Below are 21,865 nucleotides of genomic sequence, written 5' to 3' on the forward strand. Positions count from 1 at the left end.
GGGTCGACTAATAGCAGCTCGCTATGGATCAGTCCAAGGCAGATTCTCACGGGCGATAGCAAAGGCTATATCATGCCGTGAAGCTCTCAGCTGGCTAAAAGATAGGGTAGAGGAAGAGGTGTGTGTGGAGGGGGACGCTCAATTGGTTATTAATGCGATTAGTTCGGATGAAGAGGAAGATTGGTCTTGCTTTGGGATGGTGATTTCAGAGTGTCGTGCGATAAAAGACTCACTCACCAGCAGCTCGATTCACTTTTCAAAGAGAAGTACGAATAAAGTAACCGTTGAGTTAGCAAAATTAGGATTAGCCTCTTCATATATTACTGTAACTACTCATACACCTCCATCAATTGTAAGCCTTTTAGGCATTTGATTAATGGAATATACAAATCTTTCAGTAAAAAAAAAAAGCTAGAAAATATTAATTTTTTAAAATTTGACTTTTAATATTACACATTGGCTTTCTAAACTAACGACAATTTATATATAATAGGCTTAATACATCATTTTGCCTCCTGAACTTATCTAAAAAGCTTGATTGGTCCTCTGAAGTTTCAAAGTGTTTTGATAGCCCTCTGAACTTGCATAAAAGGTTCAGTTAGCCCCCTGAACTTGTGTAAAATGTAATCAATTGATCACTCAGTCGTAAAAAAGTAGGTTAAATGCGGAAGATGTATTCCACCCATCTTAGAATGACATAATTAAAAAATAGATTAAAAATGAAGTTATTGTTTACTCAACTATACAACTTGTCTTCTCTAATATTAGAACCTAATACTCGATTTTGGTCGTTTTACTTTTTTTAAGACTCGTGCAATACATTTTCCACATTTAACTTACTGCATCTCTTTTAATATTGCTCATATATATTAAAAAAAATTGGCATATTTTAGAAAGGGTTAAGGTGCAAAAATACCCCTAACGTTTTGGGTTAGGAGCAACTTTACCCCTAACGTCTAAAATGGTGCAATTTTACCCCTAATGTTTGTAGCTAAGAGCAATTTTACCCCTAACATTGATAAATTGAATCAATTTCAGACACTATTATAAAATACAGTCATTTTTTTCTTTATTTTGCACCAATTTCATATCAATTTGTTCTAAAAAAATGATATAATCTTTTTTGTAATTTAATAATAAAATTGGAGATGATGAAAAAAAAATGAAAACTAATCACCTGCAAAAGCGATTTGCGATTGCGACTCCCCTTGCGATCTCCGATAACCTAACAACCGCTGCTGTCTGACTTCCGACGCCCAGCCGTCCTTTCTCTCCGCCGCCGTCGGTGACGTGGGAGGTTGCCTGTCCCTCCGGCGCCGATATTGGGTGTTAGTGAGTGGTTTTTTGCCTTCGCATCTGCTGTGCGATTTCCGGTTCTGTGGCGCGAGTTTCTTGTTTTCTGCTTTTCACTTACAACCGTTGTTCGTAGTCGGCTTCTGCTGGTTACTGCCGCCGTGCCCAGGTTGCTGCCTCCTCTTGGTTGGCCCTCTCTTCTGATCCGATACACCAACGCTACCGCCTCGGCAGTTTGGTTAGTATTTTCTTTCTCCCGCTTTGATTCTCCGCCGGAATTGTCTGTCTTTGGCTTCAATTGACTGTGTGGATAGTCTGTTTGGTGCACTGATTTCGCTTGTCCCTCCCTGTTTTGCTGGTTGGTCTGTTTCTTGATTTCCTTGGGCTTAATCTGCTCTCTGTGTTTGGAGTTTGTTTGGGTGCTTTGATTACTTGATTGGGAGTTGTGGTTGAACTAGGCTGTGTGTGGTCTTAGTTGCGGGCTGTCGGGTTTGCTGTCTGCTTTAATTTGTTTCCCTTGACTCTTGGTATCTATGGCTGGAGTGGAGAATGCTATAACCAATCTATCCTTGTCGGATGGAGAGGAGGAAGCTCTAGACCTCAGTGGTCCATCCTCAAATCCTATTGCTATAAATGGAGGGCTAACCTTGATTGGCCGGTTCCTTACAGAGCGTACCATTAATACCGTAGCTATGAAGGCTAGAATGGCCACGATATGGAGACCCGTCAGGGGTGTGGCTATATCGGAACTGTCAAACAATAAATTTGTTTTTGAATTTTATCATGCAATTGATATGGCCCGGGTGGTGGAAGGGGGCCCTTGGTCTTTTGATAATCACTTGCTTGTGCTTGCTCTCTAGAGAGACGAACCGTCACCTGATTTGGTTGAGTTGTATACTGCTGATTTTTGGGTCCAGATTTATGATTTGCCTATTGGATCTATGTCGGAGGGGGTGGGTAGACAGATTGGGGACTTTATTGGTAAATTTCAGGCGTATGACATCAATAATAACACTGGGTTACGCAGACAATTTATGAGGCTGGGAGTCTCGATAGATGTAAGAAAGCCTTTGAAGAGGATGAAAAAAAATCGTAAGGGGAAGGAGGAATGGGCTTATATATCTTTCAAATACGAAAGGTTGGGTTCTTTTTGCTACATATGTGGCTTATTGGGGCATACTGACAGATTTTGTGATAAGATCTTCATTCTGAAGCCTGAGGAGATCACTAGGGAGTGGGGGGATTGGTTGAAGGCCCCTGTGCGCAGGGGCGGGGATGTGTTGAGTGTGAAGTGGCTTAGAGAGCCAGGTAGTCAGGCTATGTCATCAAATTTTGGCAGCGGGCCTACTATTGAGAAACCTGTAAAACACCCAACAGTGGGGCAGTCGAGTGGGGGCAAGGAGGGTGGGAAGGAGAATATCCCTGGGGGTCGGATGAGTGAGAAATTGAAAGGTAAAAAGGATGTAGGGAAGGGGAGCCCAAGTGTACAGCCAGTCCAGGAGGGGGAGATAGTAAATATGGCTGTGGATAATGAAGATGATGGGCTTGAACTGGCAGACGATCGCAAGCATAGGCGAGCAGACCCGGAGTCGATTTCAGTTCAGGCTATTGTGAATAAGCTGCAGGGAAACGGGTCTGATCAGGTTCTTAATACTCCGAAAGGGACAGTTTCTAAGAGCCAAGTAGATTCTTCTTCTTCTAATGACACAGAAACGACGCGGTCTGCGGAGCAGGCCCGCCGAGGATTATGAATTGTCTAAGCTGGAACTGCCGGGGGTTAGGGAACGCCCGGGCAGTTCGGTCTCTCGGCGAGCTTGTTAAGACAAGTAAGCTGGATTTGGTCTTCCTTATTGAAACTTTGGTTACTAACTCCTGTATTGATGTTTTGAAGAGGAAGTTTGGTTTTGAAGGTGCTTTTGCAGTTGATTGTAGAGGTAGGAGTGGGGGAATTGCCCTACTTTGGAGGAAGTCTGATATGGCTTCGGTAGTTTCTTTCTCTGATCACCATATTGAAGTTCAGATGCACGATGCTGAGAAGGGGGGTTGGAGGCTGGTAGGCTTCTATGGTCACTCTAACAGAGCCAATCATGTGTGGTCCTGGAATCTCTTGACTCAATTGTGTTCCTCTTCGATTCTCCCTTTACTGGTTATTGGGGATTTTAATTGTATTCTTTCTGATTCAGAGAAGGTTGGGGGTCCAGGCTACCCTCAGGGGTTGATGCGCCGGTTCCAGGAGGTGGTGGAAGAGAATCTGTTGATTTATCTTCCTACACAGGGCAGTCAATTCACGTGGGAGAGGAGTCGGGGTACTAGACTGTGGGTCAGGGAGAGGTTGGATAGGGCTATGGTCACTAGTGCTTGGGTGGACAGATTCCCAACTCATCGGCTTCGTACTCTGATCTCAGCTTACTCTGATCATGCACCTATTTTTTTAGAGTTCGATAATATGGTTAGTAACATGAGGCATAGTCATTTTCGCTTTGAACAAGAGTGGTTGTCAGATCCTGAGTTCAAGGTGTTAGTGAGGACTTGCTAGCTAAGCAGTAGCTGTCATAACCTCGATGCCAAGCTGGCAGCTTGTGCCAGTAGTATGGAACAATGGGGAAAGAAGTATCGGCTGAGGTTTAGAAAGCAAATTGAGGGCTGTAAGAGGAGGTTGGATAGTCTTGTGGATAGTAATGCTCCGGCTGATGTGGTTAGATTCCTTCAGGCCAAAAGTGAGTTGAATGCCCTACTTGAGTCTGAAGCTATTCATTGGTAACAAAGGGCAAAGAACTTCTGGTTACAGGAGGGGGGCCAAAATACTAAGTTTTTCCATGCCTGTGTCAAAGCTAGAAAGCAGAGGAACACCATTCGCCGTCTTAAGGATGTGAACGGTCTGATAGTAGAAGGAGTAGATGATATGGGGATTATTGCCAAAGCTTATTTTTCTGATCTGTTTGCTGGACCTACTAGTCCTTGTTATGATGCTGTGAATACCCTTGCCCCTCTTGTTACGCCTGAAATGCAGGCTGACCTGTGCTCCCCTTTTACTTTTGATGAATTCAAGATAGCCATGTTTCAAATGCACCCTGATAAATCCCCTGGTCCTGATGGGCTAAACCCGGGCTTCTTCCAACACTTTTGGGACCTCATTGGCCCCGAGATTGTTAATGCATGTAAGGGTTATTTGGCCCGCAAGGAATTTCCCCCGCACTTAAATGACACAATAATGGTCCTTATCCCCAAAATTGATAGGCCTGAGTGTATGAAGGATTTCCGCCCTATCTCCCTGTGCAATGTGCTTTATAAATTGATTGCCAAGGTCTTGGCTAACATGCTCAAGCTTGTGTTACCTTTCTTGGTATCTGAGACTCAATCTACTTTTGTCCCTGGTAGGTCTATCTCTGACAGCATTATGGTGGCCTTTGAGTCATTACACTTTATGAAAAGAAAGAACAGGGGTAGAAGTGGTGAGGTAGCTTTAAAATTGGATATTAGCAAGGCCTATGATAGGGTGGATTGGACCTTCCTGAGACTTGTTATGCAAAAATTAGGCTTTCCTGGATTGTGGATTGATTGGATTATGGCGTGCATCTCTACTGTGGAGTATTCTGTGTCGCTGAATGGTACTTTTGTAGGCCCGATTACCCCGGGTAGGGGCCTGAGACAAGGCGATCCTCTGTCGCCGTACTTATTTATACTGTGTGCCGAAGTCTTATCTAAACTGATTACAAGGGCGGCGGTTGAGGGCTCACTCCATGGGTGCCTCATCGCTAGGGGTGCGCCAACCATTACACACTTGTTTTTTTTGCAGATGACAGCTTCCTGTTTTTCAGGGCCTCTATGGAGGAGTGTAATAAAGTTGGGTTGATTCTAGCTGAGTATAAGGCAGCATCTGGTCAGGCTATCAACCTGCAAAAATCTAGGATTTTCTTTAGTCCGAATATTGGCTTGGATCTGCGAAATGAGGTATGTGACTCTCTTCAGGTCTTTCATCCTCTGGATACTGGTCGCTACTTGGGTCTCCCCTCACTAATTTGGAAGTCCAAAGTGGCGATTTTTAGTTTCCTCAAAGATAGACTCGGGAAAAGGTTGAGTGCGTGGTCCTTTAGTTTCCTTTCTGCTGCGGGTAAGGAAGTGCTAATTAAGGCGGTTGCTCAGGCTCTGCCAACTTTTTGTATGAGTGTCTTTAAACTGCCTAAATCCCTTTGTCTGGACCTGGAGAAGATAATGAATTCATTTTGGTGGGGTATGAAACCAGGGGGTAGGAGATCGATTCATTGGCAGAGTTGGGAAAGGCTCTATAGGGACAAGAGAGAGGGAGGGTTGGGTTTTAGGAGCCTCCAAAAATTCAATCTTGCCTTATTAGGCAAACAGGCCTGGAAGTTGATGGTTAATCCAAATTCTTTAGTGGGTAGAATGTTTAAAGCTAAATATTATCCTAGAGACCCTTTTCTTTCCTCCAAATTGGGCAATAATCCTAGTTTTGTTTGGGGGAGTGTTTGGAGAGCCATTGAGGTTTTGAGGTTGGGAGTTCGATGGAGAATTGGGGATGGTAAGTCAATATGTGTGTGGAAAGACCCATGGGTAAATACTGTGGCCCATTTATGGTCCAAGGAGATGCTGTTATGCAGCAGGATGATACAAAAGAGGCTGACCTGTTTATTCAAGGCAGGAAAATCTGGGATAGAGGGAAGGTAGAGGATTTGTTGACCGAGGCAGATGCTAGAATTGTGTGTAGGATGGTGTTGCCAATTAGAGAGGTAGAAGATGGACCAATGTGGAATTTTACAAAAAAAATGGCATGTACACAAGTAAATCAGGGTATAAATCGCTTTGTGATGGTTATGGTGGTGAGAATCAGGATGATGGGTGGAGTAGAATTTGGAAGATGCATGTTCCTCCAAAAGTTAGAATGTTTGTTTGGAAGTTGGCCTCGGGTTGTGTGGCCACTAGACATAGATTGGCAGGAAGGGGGTTGTCAATCCCAATGCAGTGTCCCTTCTGTCACTCTGATACCGAGCATGACCATCACCTCTTTATGGATTGTGTATACGCCCAAGAATGTTGGAACCTATCCGGGATCAATACGGATGTATTCCAACCTGATTTTCTAACGGGTTCTATTTTGCAGGTATTTTTGTCCAACGATCAAGACACCATAACCAAGGTGGCAATGACGCTTTGGGTTATTTGGAACCAAAGGAATCAGATAGTCTGGGAGAGCAAAGTCCAATTACCAGAAACAGCAATCTCTCTTGCGGGTAACTACCTTGCTGCTTGGCGCCAGTCCCAGTTGAAGAACCTTCCTGCTGCTGTCCATCATTCTTCCACGCCCCCCAGCGGTTCACGTCGATGCCATCATCGCAGTCCCTACCCGCCCTGATGCGCAGCGCCGCCCGCCCACTGTCCTCACCGTCGACGCAAACGCAACTGTTGGCCATCGTCATGAGCACTCGACACGGGTGACAGCGACATAGGTACGACATATTAGTTGGTCTCGCCCCCTTCTGGCTTCGTCAAATGCAATTGTGATGCGGCTACCTTTAAAGCTGAGTCACGGAGTGGGGTGGGAGCTTTACTTAGATCCTCCGATGGATCCTTCATGGCTTGTCGTAGTCGCCTAATCCCAATTATCGATGATATTAGGGAAGCTGAAGCGTTAGCTCTACGTGAGGCTTTGCATTAGTGTGTCTATCTTAATTGCATTAATGTTTTGTTTGAAAGTGACTCGTTGAATGTGGTTAATAGTGTCAAATCGGTTGATCCAGACTTGTCTGTTTATGGATCAATTATTCAGGATTGTAAGGTTTTGTTAAGTAGTCAACACGATTATAAAGTGTCTTTCTCTCCACGCCTAGCGAGCAGGGGCGCTCATGTTGTTGCACGACATGCCCTGTCCAATGCTAGCGAGTTCGTTTCTTTTTCTGCTCCGGTTTGGTTGCAAGAGATTATTATTGCTGATTCGGTTTAACGGGGGGCGATGGTTGTTTGGGGGAGCCAGGCGACGAGAGACGGAGGGATCGATCTAGGGATCGTGGGCGGCCGTCGATTAGGGATGGGAACGGGCCGGATCCGGCTCCTGGCTCGGGTAGCACAGGTGAGGGGAGGGTGGGGAAAACGAGGGAGTGGTGGGATCTGGATGATGAGATCTGATCGGCAGGGGAAGGGAAGGAGATGGCGCGCGGGATCGGGGAGCGTTGAGGGAAGATTGGCGAGGGGCATGAGCGATGGGGGTGAGCGGCGCCCAGATGCGGAGGGAGACGTGGCCCGCGTCGTGCAGGGCTGTGGGCAGGAGGACATCGCGGCGATGGGATGTCCTGCCGCGGTTGAGCAATCTTCGGGGGCTGCTGCCCAGGCTGAGATTTTGGCAGTGGCCCCTGGCTCTAGGGCAGAAGGTGAGGCGGAGGCTGTCCCGGGGGCCGGACCGCTAGCCCAGGGGCGGCGGGCCAAAACTCAACATACCCTAATACTAATCCGGGTTCATGGAAACCGGTGGATAAGGAGAATAACCTCACTGTGGAAAACGATAAGGGGAATATTTCCTGGAGAGATAAGGTGTTAGGGGTAGTCGAGGAGGAACCCATGTTGGAGGATGACATTATCGAGGATGAATCTGAGGGATTCTTCTTCGACTCTGATATTGAAGATGGAGATCAAGAGGACCCGCTGTGCCCGGTGATCCGTCTTTCCTCTGAAGATAAACGGATCCTTAGATCGAAGTGGAAGTTATCCTTAATTGTCACGGTCCTTGGGAAAAGGATTAGCTTCAATTATTTTTCCCAGAGGATCCAGGCACAATGGGCGAAGAAAGGAAAGGTTACCATTACAGACCTTGAAAATGACTATTATGTCATTAAATTTACAAGGGCCGAAGACTTCAATGCTGTTGTTAATGGTGGACCTTATATTATCTCCAATCATGTTTTGGCGCTGAGACCATGGGTCCCAAATTTCAATCCTCATGATTGCTCTGTTAACAGGATCCTTACTTGGGTTAGATTCCCAGGTCTACCTATTGAATACTACAATGAAAGATTCTTGAATAAGATTGGTGGCCTTGTTGGGAAAGTTCACTATGTTGATAAGACTACCGTTGGGGCAGTGAGGGGCAAGTTTGTCAGGGTTTGTATTGACATTGATCTCGCTAAGCCTCTTCTGTCCAAATTCTGTGTTCAGGATAAGGTCTTTCATATTGAATATGAAGGTATACACAATATCTGCTATGAGTGTGGCATGTTTGGCCATACCTATGATGGATGTCCTAAAAAGAGGAAGGTGGTGGAGGAGATGGTGGCACCTATTATAGGTAGAGCTGAGGAGAGTCAAGGTGAAAGAAGGAATTTTGGCCCATGGATGCTTGCCAAAAGGTCAGTTAGAAGGAAGCCACGAGCTAATGCAGCTAGGAGTCATTCTCCGGATATCAGTAAAGAGATGACCACTCTCCATATTGCTCCTGAGATCAAGGTTAGGCCCCCTGACATCAAGAGGGGTGGTGATGCTGGTGTGGTCTCAGCATCCGGTTCGGGGTCACGGTTCGGTGTCTTGTCTATTGAGGAGGGACAGGACTCGGATCCCTCTAATGAGCATATGGAGTTAAGCATGCCAGGCCTTGAATCGGCCGAGCCAGCCTCCATCCTAGGTGAATCTATTAATCCTCTTTTTGTCTCTAAAGCTGATGCCAAAGGGAGTTCCCAGACCTTTCTCCCAACAGGAAAAGTGTTGAATAATGAGGTTAGTAGTTTAAACCATCTTGTTGATGTTCCAATTGGAAAATCTATGGGAGTTAATAAGTTGAATATGAAGAAACCCAAAGCTAACCCTAAAAAGAACCATAGTGTGTTGGATTCTTGGGATAAAATGGGGTCTTCTGGCACCTCTTCTAGGCTCTCCGGAGCCCCGAATAAATACCTGATCTAGGGTATGGGCTTGTGTCAGTAGTCTTCCTTTCTGATGGACTTTTTTGTTTGGAATGTTAGAGGTGCGGCGAGCAAGGCAACCCGCATCCATGTTAATGATCTTATTAAGCAATTTAATCCTTCTTGTTTTGCTCTTCTGGAGACCAAGGTTAGTGGTTCCAAAGCAGATGAAGTGGTTAGAAAGTTTAAGAATTGGAGTTGTGTCAGATCGGAGGCTACTGGTCGGGCGGGGGGGATTTGGCTCTTTTGGAAGCCAGGTCAAGTTAATATTGACATTATTAGTATGGACAGTCAATTAATCCATAGTAAGGTGTGTTACCCTGGTAATAAACCTTTCTTTGTCACCTTTGTTTATGCCGATCCTGTTTTAACTAACCGGAAAAGGCTGTGGGAGTTCCTGTACTCTATTAGTACTAGCATGGTGGATGCTTGGTTGGTGGCTGGGGACTTTAATGACATTGCCCTTATGAGTGATCAGAGAGGAGGGGGTAATCATTATGTGAACCGGTGCCTTAATCACAAGCAGAGTATGGATTTATGCGGGCTGTCGGACTTGGGAGCCGCTGGTCACAAGTTTACCTGGAAAAGGAATAGTGTGTTTGTTCGGTTAGACAAAGTTTACACTAATGTTGCTGCAATTTATAGATTTCCCGAGGTCAATGTGCTTAATCTCTCTTTCCGTCATTCTGACCATTGCCCTATCCTCATTAAGCTGGTTAAACGTAATCGGCTTAAAGAGAATAGACCTTTTAGGTATCTTATTGCTTGGGACTCGCACCCTGAGTTTAAGAATTTTGTTAAAAACAATTGGCAACCTCACTCTGATGTTATCCTTGCCGCTGAGGGGTTCAGGAGGAATGTGGTGGGATGGAATAAAAACATCTTTGGCCACATTATCAGAAGGAAAAACAAACTTTTAAGAAGGATGGAAGGCATTCAACGTTGTTTGGAGATCCGCTTCGATCACAGTCTGAATTGTCATCTTAGATCTCTCCAAAACGAGTTGGAAGCAGTGCTTAGACAGGAAGAGCTTCTTTGGTTCCAGAAATCTAGGAAGGCTTGGATTAAGGACGGGGACCGGAATACCAGGTTTTTCCACCTTTCAACGATTATTAGAAGGCAGAGGAATAGGATCGATGCTATCAAAGACTCTAATGGGGATTGGGCCTTTAAGGAGGAAGATATTCGTCGCCTTGCCCTTGAGTTCTATAAAGATCTTTTTAAAGAGGAAGCGGTGGACTTGAATAGTGCCCACTCTGGGATCTCCTTTCCTAGGTTGGAGGAGGATGCTATTAAGGAAGCTTTCCATCCTATTGACCAGAAAGAAATTGATCTGGCTTTCTCCAGTATCGGAGCTACTAAAGCTCCAGGGATCGATGGTATTCCTGCTAGTTTCTACCATAAACACTGGGATACTGTGAAGGAGGGCATTTACAGTTTTGTTTTAGGTGTTTTTGGTGGTTCCAACGATATTAGGCTGGTTAATAAAACCCTCCTGGTTCTGATCCCAAAAGTTGATAAACCTTCCTCCTTTCTTCAGATGAGGCCAATTAGTCTTTGCAATGTGTTATATAAAGCTATCACTAAGATTGTGGCTAATAGAATCTGGCGGATCCTTCCGGAGATTATAAGCCAGAATCAAGGGAGTTTTGTTCCTGGCAGGCAAATGATGGATAATGTTGTTATTGCCCAGGAGGTGGTCCATTCCATGAAGATGAAGAAAGGTAGGAAAGGGATCGTGGCTCTCAAACTGGATCTGGAGAAAGCTTATGATCGTTTAAACTGGAGCTTTCTTCTGGATAGTTTGATGAAAGCTGGTATCCCGGAGAGCTGGAGGAAATTGATTGAGGATTGCATTTCCTCTTCTGTTTTCCAGGTTATGATCAATGGAGATATGTCTGATGAGTTCTCTCCCTCCAGGGGAATTCGTCAAGGAGATCCTATGAGCCCCTTCTTTTTTTGTTATTGTCATGGAAAGATTGTCGCACCTGATCCAAGAGGCTGTGAGCAAGGGGATTCTCCACCCTGTATCCATCAACAAACATTGCCCGCCCATTACCCATTTGTTCTTTGCTGATGATGTGATGCTCTTCGTGGAAGGGAATGAGGAGCAAATTAGTGTGGTGATGGATATCCTTAATTGCTTCTGTGCTGCTTCTGGCCAGAAGATTAATATCCAAAAGTCTCGGATGCTTTGCTCTAAGAACATGGACAAAGGCATGTGCAGAAGGCTGAGTGATCTTTCCGGCATTCCCCTGACTCACTCTTTGGGGAAGTATCTTGGGGTCCCTTTACACAGCGATAGAGTCTCCAAAGCCTCTTTTAAAGATACTTTGGACAAAACTAACGGTTTGTGTGCTAGTTGGAAAGCTAATTCTCTTTCCCTAGCAGGCCGTCTTACTCTAATCCAGTCTGTCAATTGCGCGGCTCCTAACCATATCATGCAAGCCTGTAGACTCCCTGAGCCGGTCCTCAACGAGCTTGACAAGATTAACCAGCGCTTCCTTTGGGGAGAGTCTGGAGAAGGGAAAAAGATTCACCTGGCCCCTTGGAAGGAGGTCTGCCAGCCGAAAAGCAGGGGGGGTCTTGGCATCAGACAAGTTAAGGACAACAATAAAGTCCTTTTAATGAAGCTTCTCTGGAGAATGTGGCAATGCCCTGCCTCTCTTTGGGTTCGTCTTCTCTGTGGCAAGTATCGGAAAGACAAAATCTTTGGTAGCCCTAAGGAGAGAGTTGTCAGTTGTTCCTTCCTCTGGAAAGGGCTTAGCGCTGTGTTTGCTGAGTTCTTCTCGGGGGTTGGCTTGGAGGTGGGTAATGGTAAGTCCATCAGTTTCTGGTATGATACATGGATTAGTGACAAACCGCTTATAGAAGTGTGTAGCTCCCCCCCCCCCCCCCCCCCCCCCCCCCGCCTAGTAACATCCGTAACTGGAGAGTTGCCGATGTGGTGGACTCGGAGGGAGACTGGATCTGGTCGAAGTTTGATACCTTCTTTAGCCTGGAGACCCTCCTTAGAATTAGAGGAGTTAAGATTAGCAATCATGAGGAAGACAAGGACAGGCATTACTGGGCCCTGACTAACAACGGCGCTTATTCTTGCAAGTCAGCCTTTGAAGCTTTTACCCCTAACAGGGCCGATCCTCTCTCGGATACTTGGAAATCCATTTGGGCTCTTAAAATCCCTTACCGTATTAGGAGTTTCCTGTGGCTGGGAGTCAAGAACAGGTTGCTTACTAACTCGGATAGACACAGACGGCACTTGGCGGATTCAGGAGCTTGCAGTAGATGCAGAGGCCATGATGAAACTTTGTGCCATGCTCTGAGAGATTGCCCTAAGAGTAAAGAGGTTTGGAAAAAGATTCTCTCTCACCACATTCTCCCTTCCTTCATGGCCCACTCTGAGAATGACTGGTTCTCTAATGGTGCTAGTGGGAAATTAATGGCTAACATAGAGCATGGTGACATTTTCTTTGCTATCATCTGTCACCAAATTTGGAAGTGGAGGAACGAGGAGATTTTTGCTGATAAAACTGTCCTTATTTCTGACTTACTTGATTTCTTCTCGAAAAAACTCTCTATTATTACTGAGAGCTTCAAAGGGGATCCCCTTGTTAGGTCTACCCAGAAAAGAGAGGTCCACCTCGTTGGTTGGAGCAAGCCAAGATAAGGGGTAGTGAAGCTGAATACGGATGGCTCCTGCATTAGCAATGGCAAGATAGCTGCCGGAGGAGTTCTTCGTGATGCGGGTGGCACCTGGCTGACTGGGTTTACCCAGAACCTAGGGATGGGTTCTTCCTTTTCGGCGGAACTTTGGGGTATTCTCTCGGGTATCAAGTTTGCCATTAGCCTGGGTATTAAAAGGTTATCTGTGGAATCTGATAACATGGAGGCAATCAACAGGATTTCTGATAACCAGGCTATTTGTCTTAACAGCCAAAATCTTATCAAAGCTATTTTAAGGCTTCGCCCTTCCTTTGAGTTCTTAAAGTTCAGCCACATTTACAGGGAACAGAACCGGGTTGCGGATCGCTTGGCGGCAGCTGGACATGAGGGGATGTTAGGTGTTTCTACCCTTTCGGATCCTCCCATCTTTATTTCGTCTCTTCTTTTAGAGGATAGGATTGGGGTTAGCCTTCCTAGGCTGATCCCGGGTTAGTTTTCTTTGTTTGTGTTTTCCTTTCCTGTTTCTACCAAAAAAAAAAAAAAAATCGGTGATTTTTTTGAATTTTTTTGTTTAATTCGTACAAAAGACAGTATATTTTTAATATTTTTTTCTTATTTTTTTCACATCCCAACATATGTTTGTGATTTGTTACTGATAAAATAACGCATGTGTGAAGTGTAGATAACAAGATTCATGACCAAAAAGACAGTTTAATGAATTATTTCTTAAATTGACCCAATTTATCAACGTTAGGGGTAAAATTGCTCTTCGCTTCCAACATTAAAGGTAAAATTGCACCATTTTAGACGTTAAGGGTAAAATTGCTCCTGACTCAAAACGTTAGAGGTATTTTTGCACCTTAACCCTTTTAGAAATAAAAAGCATTATTAGAGTCTGACCTTTTATTTTTTAATTCATTAAACCTTCAATATTTATTTAAACACATTAAATCCCTTAAATCCCTGACCGTTTATTTTTTATTTCATTAAACCCTTATCAAATTTTCTTCAAAAGGAAAAAAAAAACCCTTATCAAATTAATTAATTGGAACATCTATTTCAGTTAAAAATGCATTATTGATTCAATATGTGTTTTAAATTATATTTTTTATAATTTGAATTAAAATATTTACAATTTTCCTATTTCAAAGGCTTAATGAACAAAAAAAACAAAACATTACAAGCCTAATAAGATAACTTCGGAATTTAATAATACCAACCCAACCCAATAAAATTTAGATATAGATACAAATTTTGTTTTATGCCCAACCCATCCCATCAAAATCTAGATATAGATACAAATTTTGTTTTATGAGCGCATACCAAAATGGCCTTCAATCGTGTCAATTTATACCTAACGTATAAAATAGTACAAAATAGCACAATTTTAAACTCAACGTTTGTAAAATAATACCAATTTAGCCTTGGATAACAGAACTTTGAACTAAATTAATACCATTTCATAGTTATACACAGTTAAATTGGTACCATTTCGCAAACATTGAAGTTAAAATTGTGTTATTTTGTACCTTGGGGTGCACCATTTTAGCCTCAACATTTGTGAAATGGTACCAATTTAGCCGTGAATAACGAAACTTGAGACTAAACTGGTACTATTTCACAAACGTTGAGGTGTCAAGTTCCATTATCCGGGACTAAATTTGTACCATTTCGCAAACGTTGAGGCTAAAATGGTATTATTTTATACACACTTCCCCGATAACCTTTTGGACATTTCGATACCTTATTTGTAAATGAAGGTCCTCATTTAGCCTCTCCAATTGTCCTTCAACTGCCTTGTCTTCCCAAGAGCTTCTATTGGAGAGTCACAACCCAACCTTGCCTGCAAACAAGCAAGCCTTGACATAAGAAAGCTATTCTGCAGTATTTTCAGGAGCGGTGAAAAGAAAGTCGACGTGCCATGCCACATTCCATAGGATTCACATGATAAATACTTTTTAGGCTTCACATCATTTGTCCCTGTCCCCCGCTCCTAAACTTATCCACTTATCCAAAAAACTTGTTTGGACTCCTGAACTTTTAAAGTCTGCCGATAGCCCCTGAACTTGCTTAAAATATGATCTATTAATCGCTAGGTTGCAAAGAAGTAAAATGCATGCGGAAGATGTATTGCACACGTTTGGAAAAGTCAAGCGAATTGACACATAAACGACAAGTTGGACTTAGACCGAGGCGTAGGGAAAGAAAAAGGGTTAATTAATTTTTTTCACCATGAAATCTGATATCTCCTATTACTTAGAACATAATTTTTGACTTTCCTTGTTCCAGTTGTAACAACTCTTCCTCCCGGTCACCTGATCTACCAGATTATTAACCGAGTCAAAAGTAAACAATGTTATTACATAATTGACAAAGTTATACTTTTACGGTAAAAAAGAATAAAATAATTAATTCTCTTTTTTTTCCTACGTGTCAGTCCAAGTCTGACGTGTCGCTACGTGTCAATCTGTTTTAATTTTCTAAGACGCGTGCAATACACTTTCCACATGCAGCTAACTTTTTTTGCAAGGGAGAGATTAAGTGAAGACATTTTAAGCAGGTTGAGGGGACTATCGGGACAGTTTAAGCAAAGTTGAGGGGGCTACGGGGACAGTTTAAGCAAGTTGAGGGGACAGATATTGTATTAAGCCTACTTTTTAACACCATTAGAATTCAAATCTAGTCAAAAAATAAAAAAGGTTAACCTGAAGATCGGGAAGATCAGCACGCATGAATGGATTCGTCTCCAGCTCTTCCTCGATAGTCGAGGGGATGGTTGGGAGCCCTGATTGCCGCTGTTTCTGAGCCCATATGAGTTTTTGTTGTGTCTTTACATTGTCTGGTTCAACTGTCAGAGCAAATTGCAAGTTCTTGACTGTGTACTGGAGGAAGCATGATAAAAGATGTTACAATGGCATCAAAATAAAGGAAGATTCGAAATAAGAATTGACCTCAATTTGAAACAATATCATTTAGCAAAGACAGAAATCCAGTTCGATGAACCAATTATCGTTCACTACCTAGAAAAGTAACTATCAAATGATTATCAATAGTGTTACGTTCCAATCTCACTTAAACCTACTATTAGATCCTAGGAAGCACCAACACTTCTTGGAGGTTAACGTACGAGTGTCGGACAGTCCGGGCACTCTGACACTCCGGGGACACTCGGGGACAACGCACCCAACACTCCAAAATAAGTGTCCCCTCTTTTTCTTTTCTTTATTGATGGGGACACTTCAGAGAGACAGATTCTAAGTTAATTAAGTAGAATATAAGGGTATTTTTTTAATAATTTTACAAAAAAGAGGGGTTGATATATAAAAAAATAAAATAAAACCCTAATTAAAAAAAAAAAATCAAAATCTAGTGAAAAGAATATATAGCAGCAGTCCCTTTTTTGGTAGTTTAAATAGTTTGAAGTATTAAATGTTCTTTTCTTATGAATTAACGACTTATTGTGGATGTTATTTATGGTCTATAATTACTAATGAATGTTATATATATATATATATGGCATGTCCCTTCCGTACCCGTGGCTCATATTTTTAAAAATACCGCTTGCCACACCCGTACGATCACATCTGATGCAGACAATGGCCTATACTAGATGTTGCTATTGCTATCGTCCATTTTGACAGACAATATACTGCTCATGAACTGCTCATAAGTACTGCATGACCCTAAAACTGCTCCAGAATTGGTTTCGTTAATAACCCTTGGTAATTCCAATCACTTTAAATGTTTTCTTAATTTCTTATATGCTATCCCATATAATATGTTTGAAACAAAATAAATTCCTCAATTAGCAAACTCATCTTCAAATGTAAATTACTCAATCTGAGTTAGTAAAACCTGTGTTCTTAAGGTTTCATCTGTATTGAAACTTTTATAGTGCAAACATCATTATAGTCTAGTTTTCTGATAAACACAATGAAACCTATGTTGCAAAGAAACGGAAACGGACAGCCAAAAACGTTATTTCTAAAAAATTATATAGCTAGGAAACAGAAATATTGGAAAAGGAAAAAAACATGAAAAGATTAGAATGAAACTAAAAGAATAGCTTAATTGAAACGTAAAAGTATAAAAAGGATTAGAGAGATGTAGTAAAAATAATCTGATGCGTTGCGAAGTTCTACATATTTTTCATTCATATGCATTGATTTTAAAAGCATTCAACTTTTTTTTAATTTATATCATAAAGGAAAATAAGTACTAATAAGCATTTACAAACAAATAAATCACCTCGTGGCCACAGTAAACTTGAGTAGGCTTTGGCAATGATGCCAATGTTTGACAAAGTGATTGGTACATCTGTTCTGCAGTTCCTTCAGCAAATTTCCCGCAACCAGCAATGAACTGCAAATTGAATAAGGTTACAAAAGTTAGGGCTGTAACCGACCCGAGCTTTACTTGCGAGCAGCTCGTTAATTCTGTTAATGAACTTCGCTCGCGGACAGCTTCTTAATTATGTTCATTTATTATCTTTGAAATTGCTTTAATACAAAACTACATAGTTTCGAAACCTACAAAACTACATTGTTTTACATTTCGCCCTTTATAGAAATACTATTATTAAAAAAATAATCAAACCAAACTCGCCCACGAGCGTGTTCATGAACATTATAATCGAGTTTGTTCACGAACCTATAACTGAGCATGCTCGCGAGCTTTCAAGACGAGTTTCGTCGTGCTCAAGCTCGGCTCATTTATAAATCAAGCCGAACGCAGTCGAGCTTTTATTGAGCCGAAAGCTGTGCCGCTCATGAGCAGCTCGGCTCATTTACAGCCCTAACAAAAGTTAATGGCTTAAAATGGTTTAGGTGGACTACATAACTTATGCTTGAGAAGATACCATGTTTAACAGCAGCACGTTTGAAGTTCATATCCTACATATATTGCCTTCTTTAACTAAGGATTTATGATAAAATCCATATACACAATTGCATAAAGCTGATAATCATTTATTAGCAATTTATATTGTGAATCTGAAAGCAATAGCATTCCAAATAAACAAACTAAGACCTATCTGTGCACTTACTAGCGTGTCTCCAGTGAACACTGCTGGATTCTCTTCCGCTTTGCCAGTTACGTAATAACTAATGTGACCTTTTGTATGACTGTCAACAAGAAAGTTAGGGAAATGGCAGACAAAAAAATTGATAATCAAAGAAATTGTTGTTAACATTTGGGTGAAAGGAAAACCATGGAACATGGTAGAAATTTGAACTAAGAAGTTCAGAAGCCTTCAATGTTTGACAGATTCATGAGCAGAAAAAGAGCTTAGCCCACTTTCATACCTAGGGTTGCAAATGCGGCAGGGATTATCCATCCCGAGGCGGGGATGGGGAAGGGAAGGGACGGACCGCTATCCCCACCCTATGGGGATTCCCATCCCATCCCCACCATATCCCTACATGGATTCTCCATGGAGATTCTTACAATAATATATTTATATGGATTTTAGATGTTTATTTTTATATCTGATAGATTGATGTATTAGAGTTTGGGATCTCTGATGGCTAGGGCAGTCCATTGGGTGCCACCTAAGAAGGATCACATTTAAAGGGCTTTAGCTCAACCTATCATAAGCATTATACAAGATTATTACAAGCCTCATTGAACCTCACGAACCTAGCATTCACGAACTAAGTAACTCTTTCTTCTGTAGCATCCTTCCTATATAAGCTATAGGAGCTCTACTTTTCATGCAATGCAAAGTCCTGGGCGGTGCGGTAGGGTGCTTACAGGTCATGTTCCCAAGATTCCGAGGAATGGGATAAGGAATGTACTACTCATGGGAGGAGTATCAGGTACTTCCTTTATAGACTGAAGTAAGCAAGCCTTGCCATCTCCTCCACCAAGCAAGCCTACAAGTGGAATACAAAGAGAGAACAGAACAGACTTACCTTACCGCTTTCCTTTCAATTTCATTTTCTTAGAATATGACTAATGAGGAATGGAATCCCCACAGGAACTATATTTTACCTATTTCATAAAGAGGGATGCACATGGGATTCCCCATCTAGACGGGGACGGGGAAGCAGTCCCCACCCTATTTGCAACCCTTTCCATACCAATTCACGGAGAAGAAAAGCATCATACATAATTCAATAATGAGATAATCATTTCAATATCTACCATGAGCTAGGCTAAAATGTAAGGAATTTTGAATATGTCAAAGCTACAAGTAGAAATTCTCAATATACTCCAGCTAAAACACTAGTATTCGGAAAGCCTTTTGAATTCTGACTTCTTTTTTACCCACAAGTTTCTCCCGAAGCTTTTGCAGAAAATACCCAGACTTTGTTAAGCAGATGGTGAATTGCATAAAGCATAAAACTGAGCTTCAAATTCAACTAAGCTATGGTTAAAAATAACTGGGTAACAAATGATGGCGAGCTTGTAAGAAAGCATACCAAGGAGTATGAAGAGCCAAAATATTAACATGAGAACCAAGAGTCAACTTATCACCGTTGTCCAGTTTATGGGTACAACCTTTAACGTTGTCAACGGAACCACCGCAGACCTGAATCCCAGGCACTAGCTCCTTCATCTTTTCATTTCCTCCAGCATGATCCCTAATTTAAGAAGCATATAATTGCGATCAATGAAACCAAAACGATGACTTCTGGGAACAGATGCTAGAAAATTACTCAAAGAATAAGAAAGAATCATTCAATCAATTCTAATTCAAGACTGAACTAGTACCAGTGAAATCAAAACAATGACTTCTGGGAACAGATGCTATTGCTTCAATCAATTCTAATTTGAGATTGAACTAGTACCAGTGAAACCAAAACAATGACTTCTGGGAACAGATGCTAGAAAATTACTCAAGGAATAGGAATGAATGAATCAATTCTAATTTGAGATTGAACTAGTACCAGTGAAACCAAAACAATGACTTCTGGGAACAGATGCTAGAAAATTACTCAAAGAATAGGAATGAATAATTCAATTCAATCAATTCTAATTTGAGATTGAACTAGTACCAGTGAAACCAAAACAATAACTTCTGGAGACAGATGCTAGAAAATTAATTACTAAAAGAATAGGAACGAATCATTCAATCAAGATTGAACTAGTACCAGTGAAACCAAAACAATGACTTCTGGGGACAGATGCTAGAAAATTACTCAAAAAAAATAGGCATGAATCATTCAATCAATCAATTCTAATTTGAGATTGCACTATTACCAGTGAAACCAAAACAATGATTTATTGGGACAGATGTTAGAAAATTCCTCAAATGGTAGATTCAATCAATTCTAATTTGAGATTGAACTAGTACAAGTGAAATCGAAACAGTTACTTCTGGGGACAGATGCTAGAAAATTACTCAAAGAATAGGAATGAATCATTCAATCAATTCTAATTTGAGATTGAACTAGTACCAGTGAAACCAAAACAATGACATCTGGGGACAGATGCTAGAAAGTTACTCAAATGATAGGAATGAATCATTCATTCAATCAATTCTAATTTGAGATTGAACTAGTACCAGCGAAACCAAAACAATGACAGATGCTGGAAAATTACTCAAATAATAGGAATAAATCATTCATTCAATCAATTCTAATTTGAGATTGAACAAGTATCATTGAAACCAAAACAATGACTTCTTGGGACAGAAAATTACTCAACTAATAGGAACAAATCATTCATTCAATCAATTCTAATTTGAGATTGAAATAGTACCAGTGAAACTAAAACAATGACTTCTCGAGGCAGATGCTAGGAAATTACTCAAAAGATGAGATTGAACTAGTACCAGTGAAACCAAAACAATGAATTCTCAGGACAGATGCGAGAAAATTACTCAAAGAATAGGAATGAATCATTCAATCAATTCTAATTTGAGATTGAACTACTACCAGTGAAACTAAAACAATGACTTCTGGGGACGGATGCTAGACAATTACTCAAATAATAGGAATCAATCAATCAATTCTAATTTGAGATTGAACTAGTACCAGTGAAACCAAAACAATGACTTCTGGGGGCAGATGCTAGAAAATTACTCAAAGAATAGGAATGAATTTGAAATTGAACTAGTACCAGTGAAACCTAAACAATGACTTCTGGGAAAATTACTCAAATAATAGGAATAAATCATCCATTCAGTCAATTTTAATTTGAGATTGAACTAGTACCAGTGAAACCAAAACAATGACTTCTGGGGACACATGCTAGAATATTACTCAAAGCATAGGAACCAATAATTCATTCAATCATTTCTAATTTGAAATTGAACTAGTACCAGTGATGATGCGTGGTAAGAACGAGCTTGAGATTGACCCCGTGATGATTGAGAGCTTGAAGAATCTTATCGGGCTCCACTGGATCCACAACCGCTGCTTCTTTAGTGGTCTCATCGATGATCCTGCGTCAAAAATTATGAATTTAAAACGAATCAAAAATTTCTAAGAATTGCAGCGAAAGAGAAGCTCCAAATTAATTATCTCGCCGCACAGGTATGCGTAGTTATCGTCGAGGCAAGGGATGTGAAATATCTTCATCTTCACTATCTCTTCTCCAATTTCACACTTACTGCTAAAACCCAATTAGGACCGCCATCAGAGTACTGCGACTTTGAAGGATCCATGAAACACAACGTTGTGAAAAGAATAGAGCACGTGGCAGTACAAACAGAAGTTGGAAAACGCCACCGTTTTATGTGATTTCTCTCGGACCCTCTCCTTCGTCAACTCACCTAAACTATCCCGATTCAAAAAAGAAAAAAGCGGTTTTTTACAATTGAACAAGGCAAACGACCAACTTTACATTTAACGTCTAAAATGGTACAATTTTACTTCTAATGTTAGCAGCTAAGAATAATTTTATAAGTTGGATCAATTTGAGAAACTATTCATCAAATTATTTCTTAGTCATTAATTTTATCATCTCTAGTTTACGTATGTATTTTATCACTCATTAATAATAGACCACAAATATATGATTAGACGTCATTTTTTTTAAATTATAAAATATAATATTTTTTG

The 21,865-nt window shown here is 41.4% G+C and overlaps 1 protein-coding gene across 2 annotated transcripts; it reads right to left on the reverse strand.

Moving 5' to 3' along the window:
- Positions 1 to 556: 556 nt before the first annotated feature.
- Positions 557 to 21,487, reverse strand: LOC136225590 (hydroxyacylglutathione hydrolase cytoplasmic-like). Of its 2 annotated transcripts, XM_066013673.1 has the most exons (8): positions 21,336 to 21,487; positions 21,124 to 21,246; positions 19,280 to 19,441; positions 17,902 to 17,980; positions 17,106 to 17,219; positions 15,563 to 15,739; positions 14,601 to 14,700; positions 557 to 606 (listed from the first exon to the last, which is right to left on the reverse strand). In XM_066013673.1, exons 1-7 carry the CDS (start codon positions 21,380 to 21,382, stop codon positions 14,626 to 14,628), a joined length of 777 nt encoding a protein of 258 aa, XP_065869745.1. In that variant the 5' UTR covers positions 21,383 to 21,487; the 3' UTR covers positions 557 to 606; positions 14,601 to 14,625. The 2 variants fall into 2 exon arrangements, with proteins under 2 accessions (XP_065869745.1, XP_065869744.1); XM_066013672.1 differs by lacking the exon at positions 557 to 606 and having other exon boundaries at positions 14,047 to 14,700.
- Between the last annotated feature and the right edge of the window lie 378 nt (positions 21,488 to 21,865).

This window comes from Euphorbia lathyris, chromosome 4 (assembly GCF_963576675.1).
Source record: "Euphorbia lathyris chromosome 4, ddEupLath1.1, whole genome shotgun sequence".
NCBI classification, from domain to species: domain Eukaryota; kingdom Viridiplantae; phylum Streptophyta; class Magnoliopsida; order Malpighiales; family Euphorbiaceae; genus Euphorbia; species Euphorbia lathyris.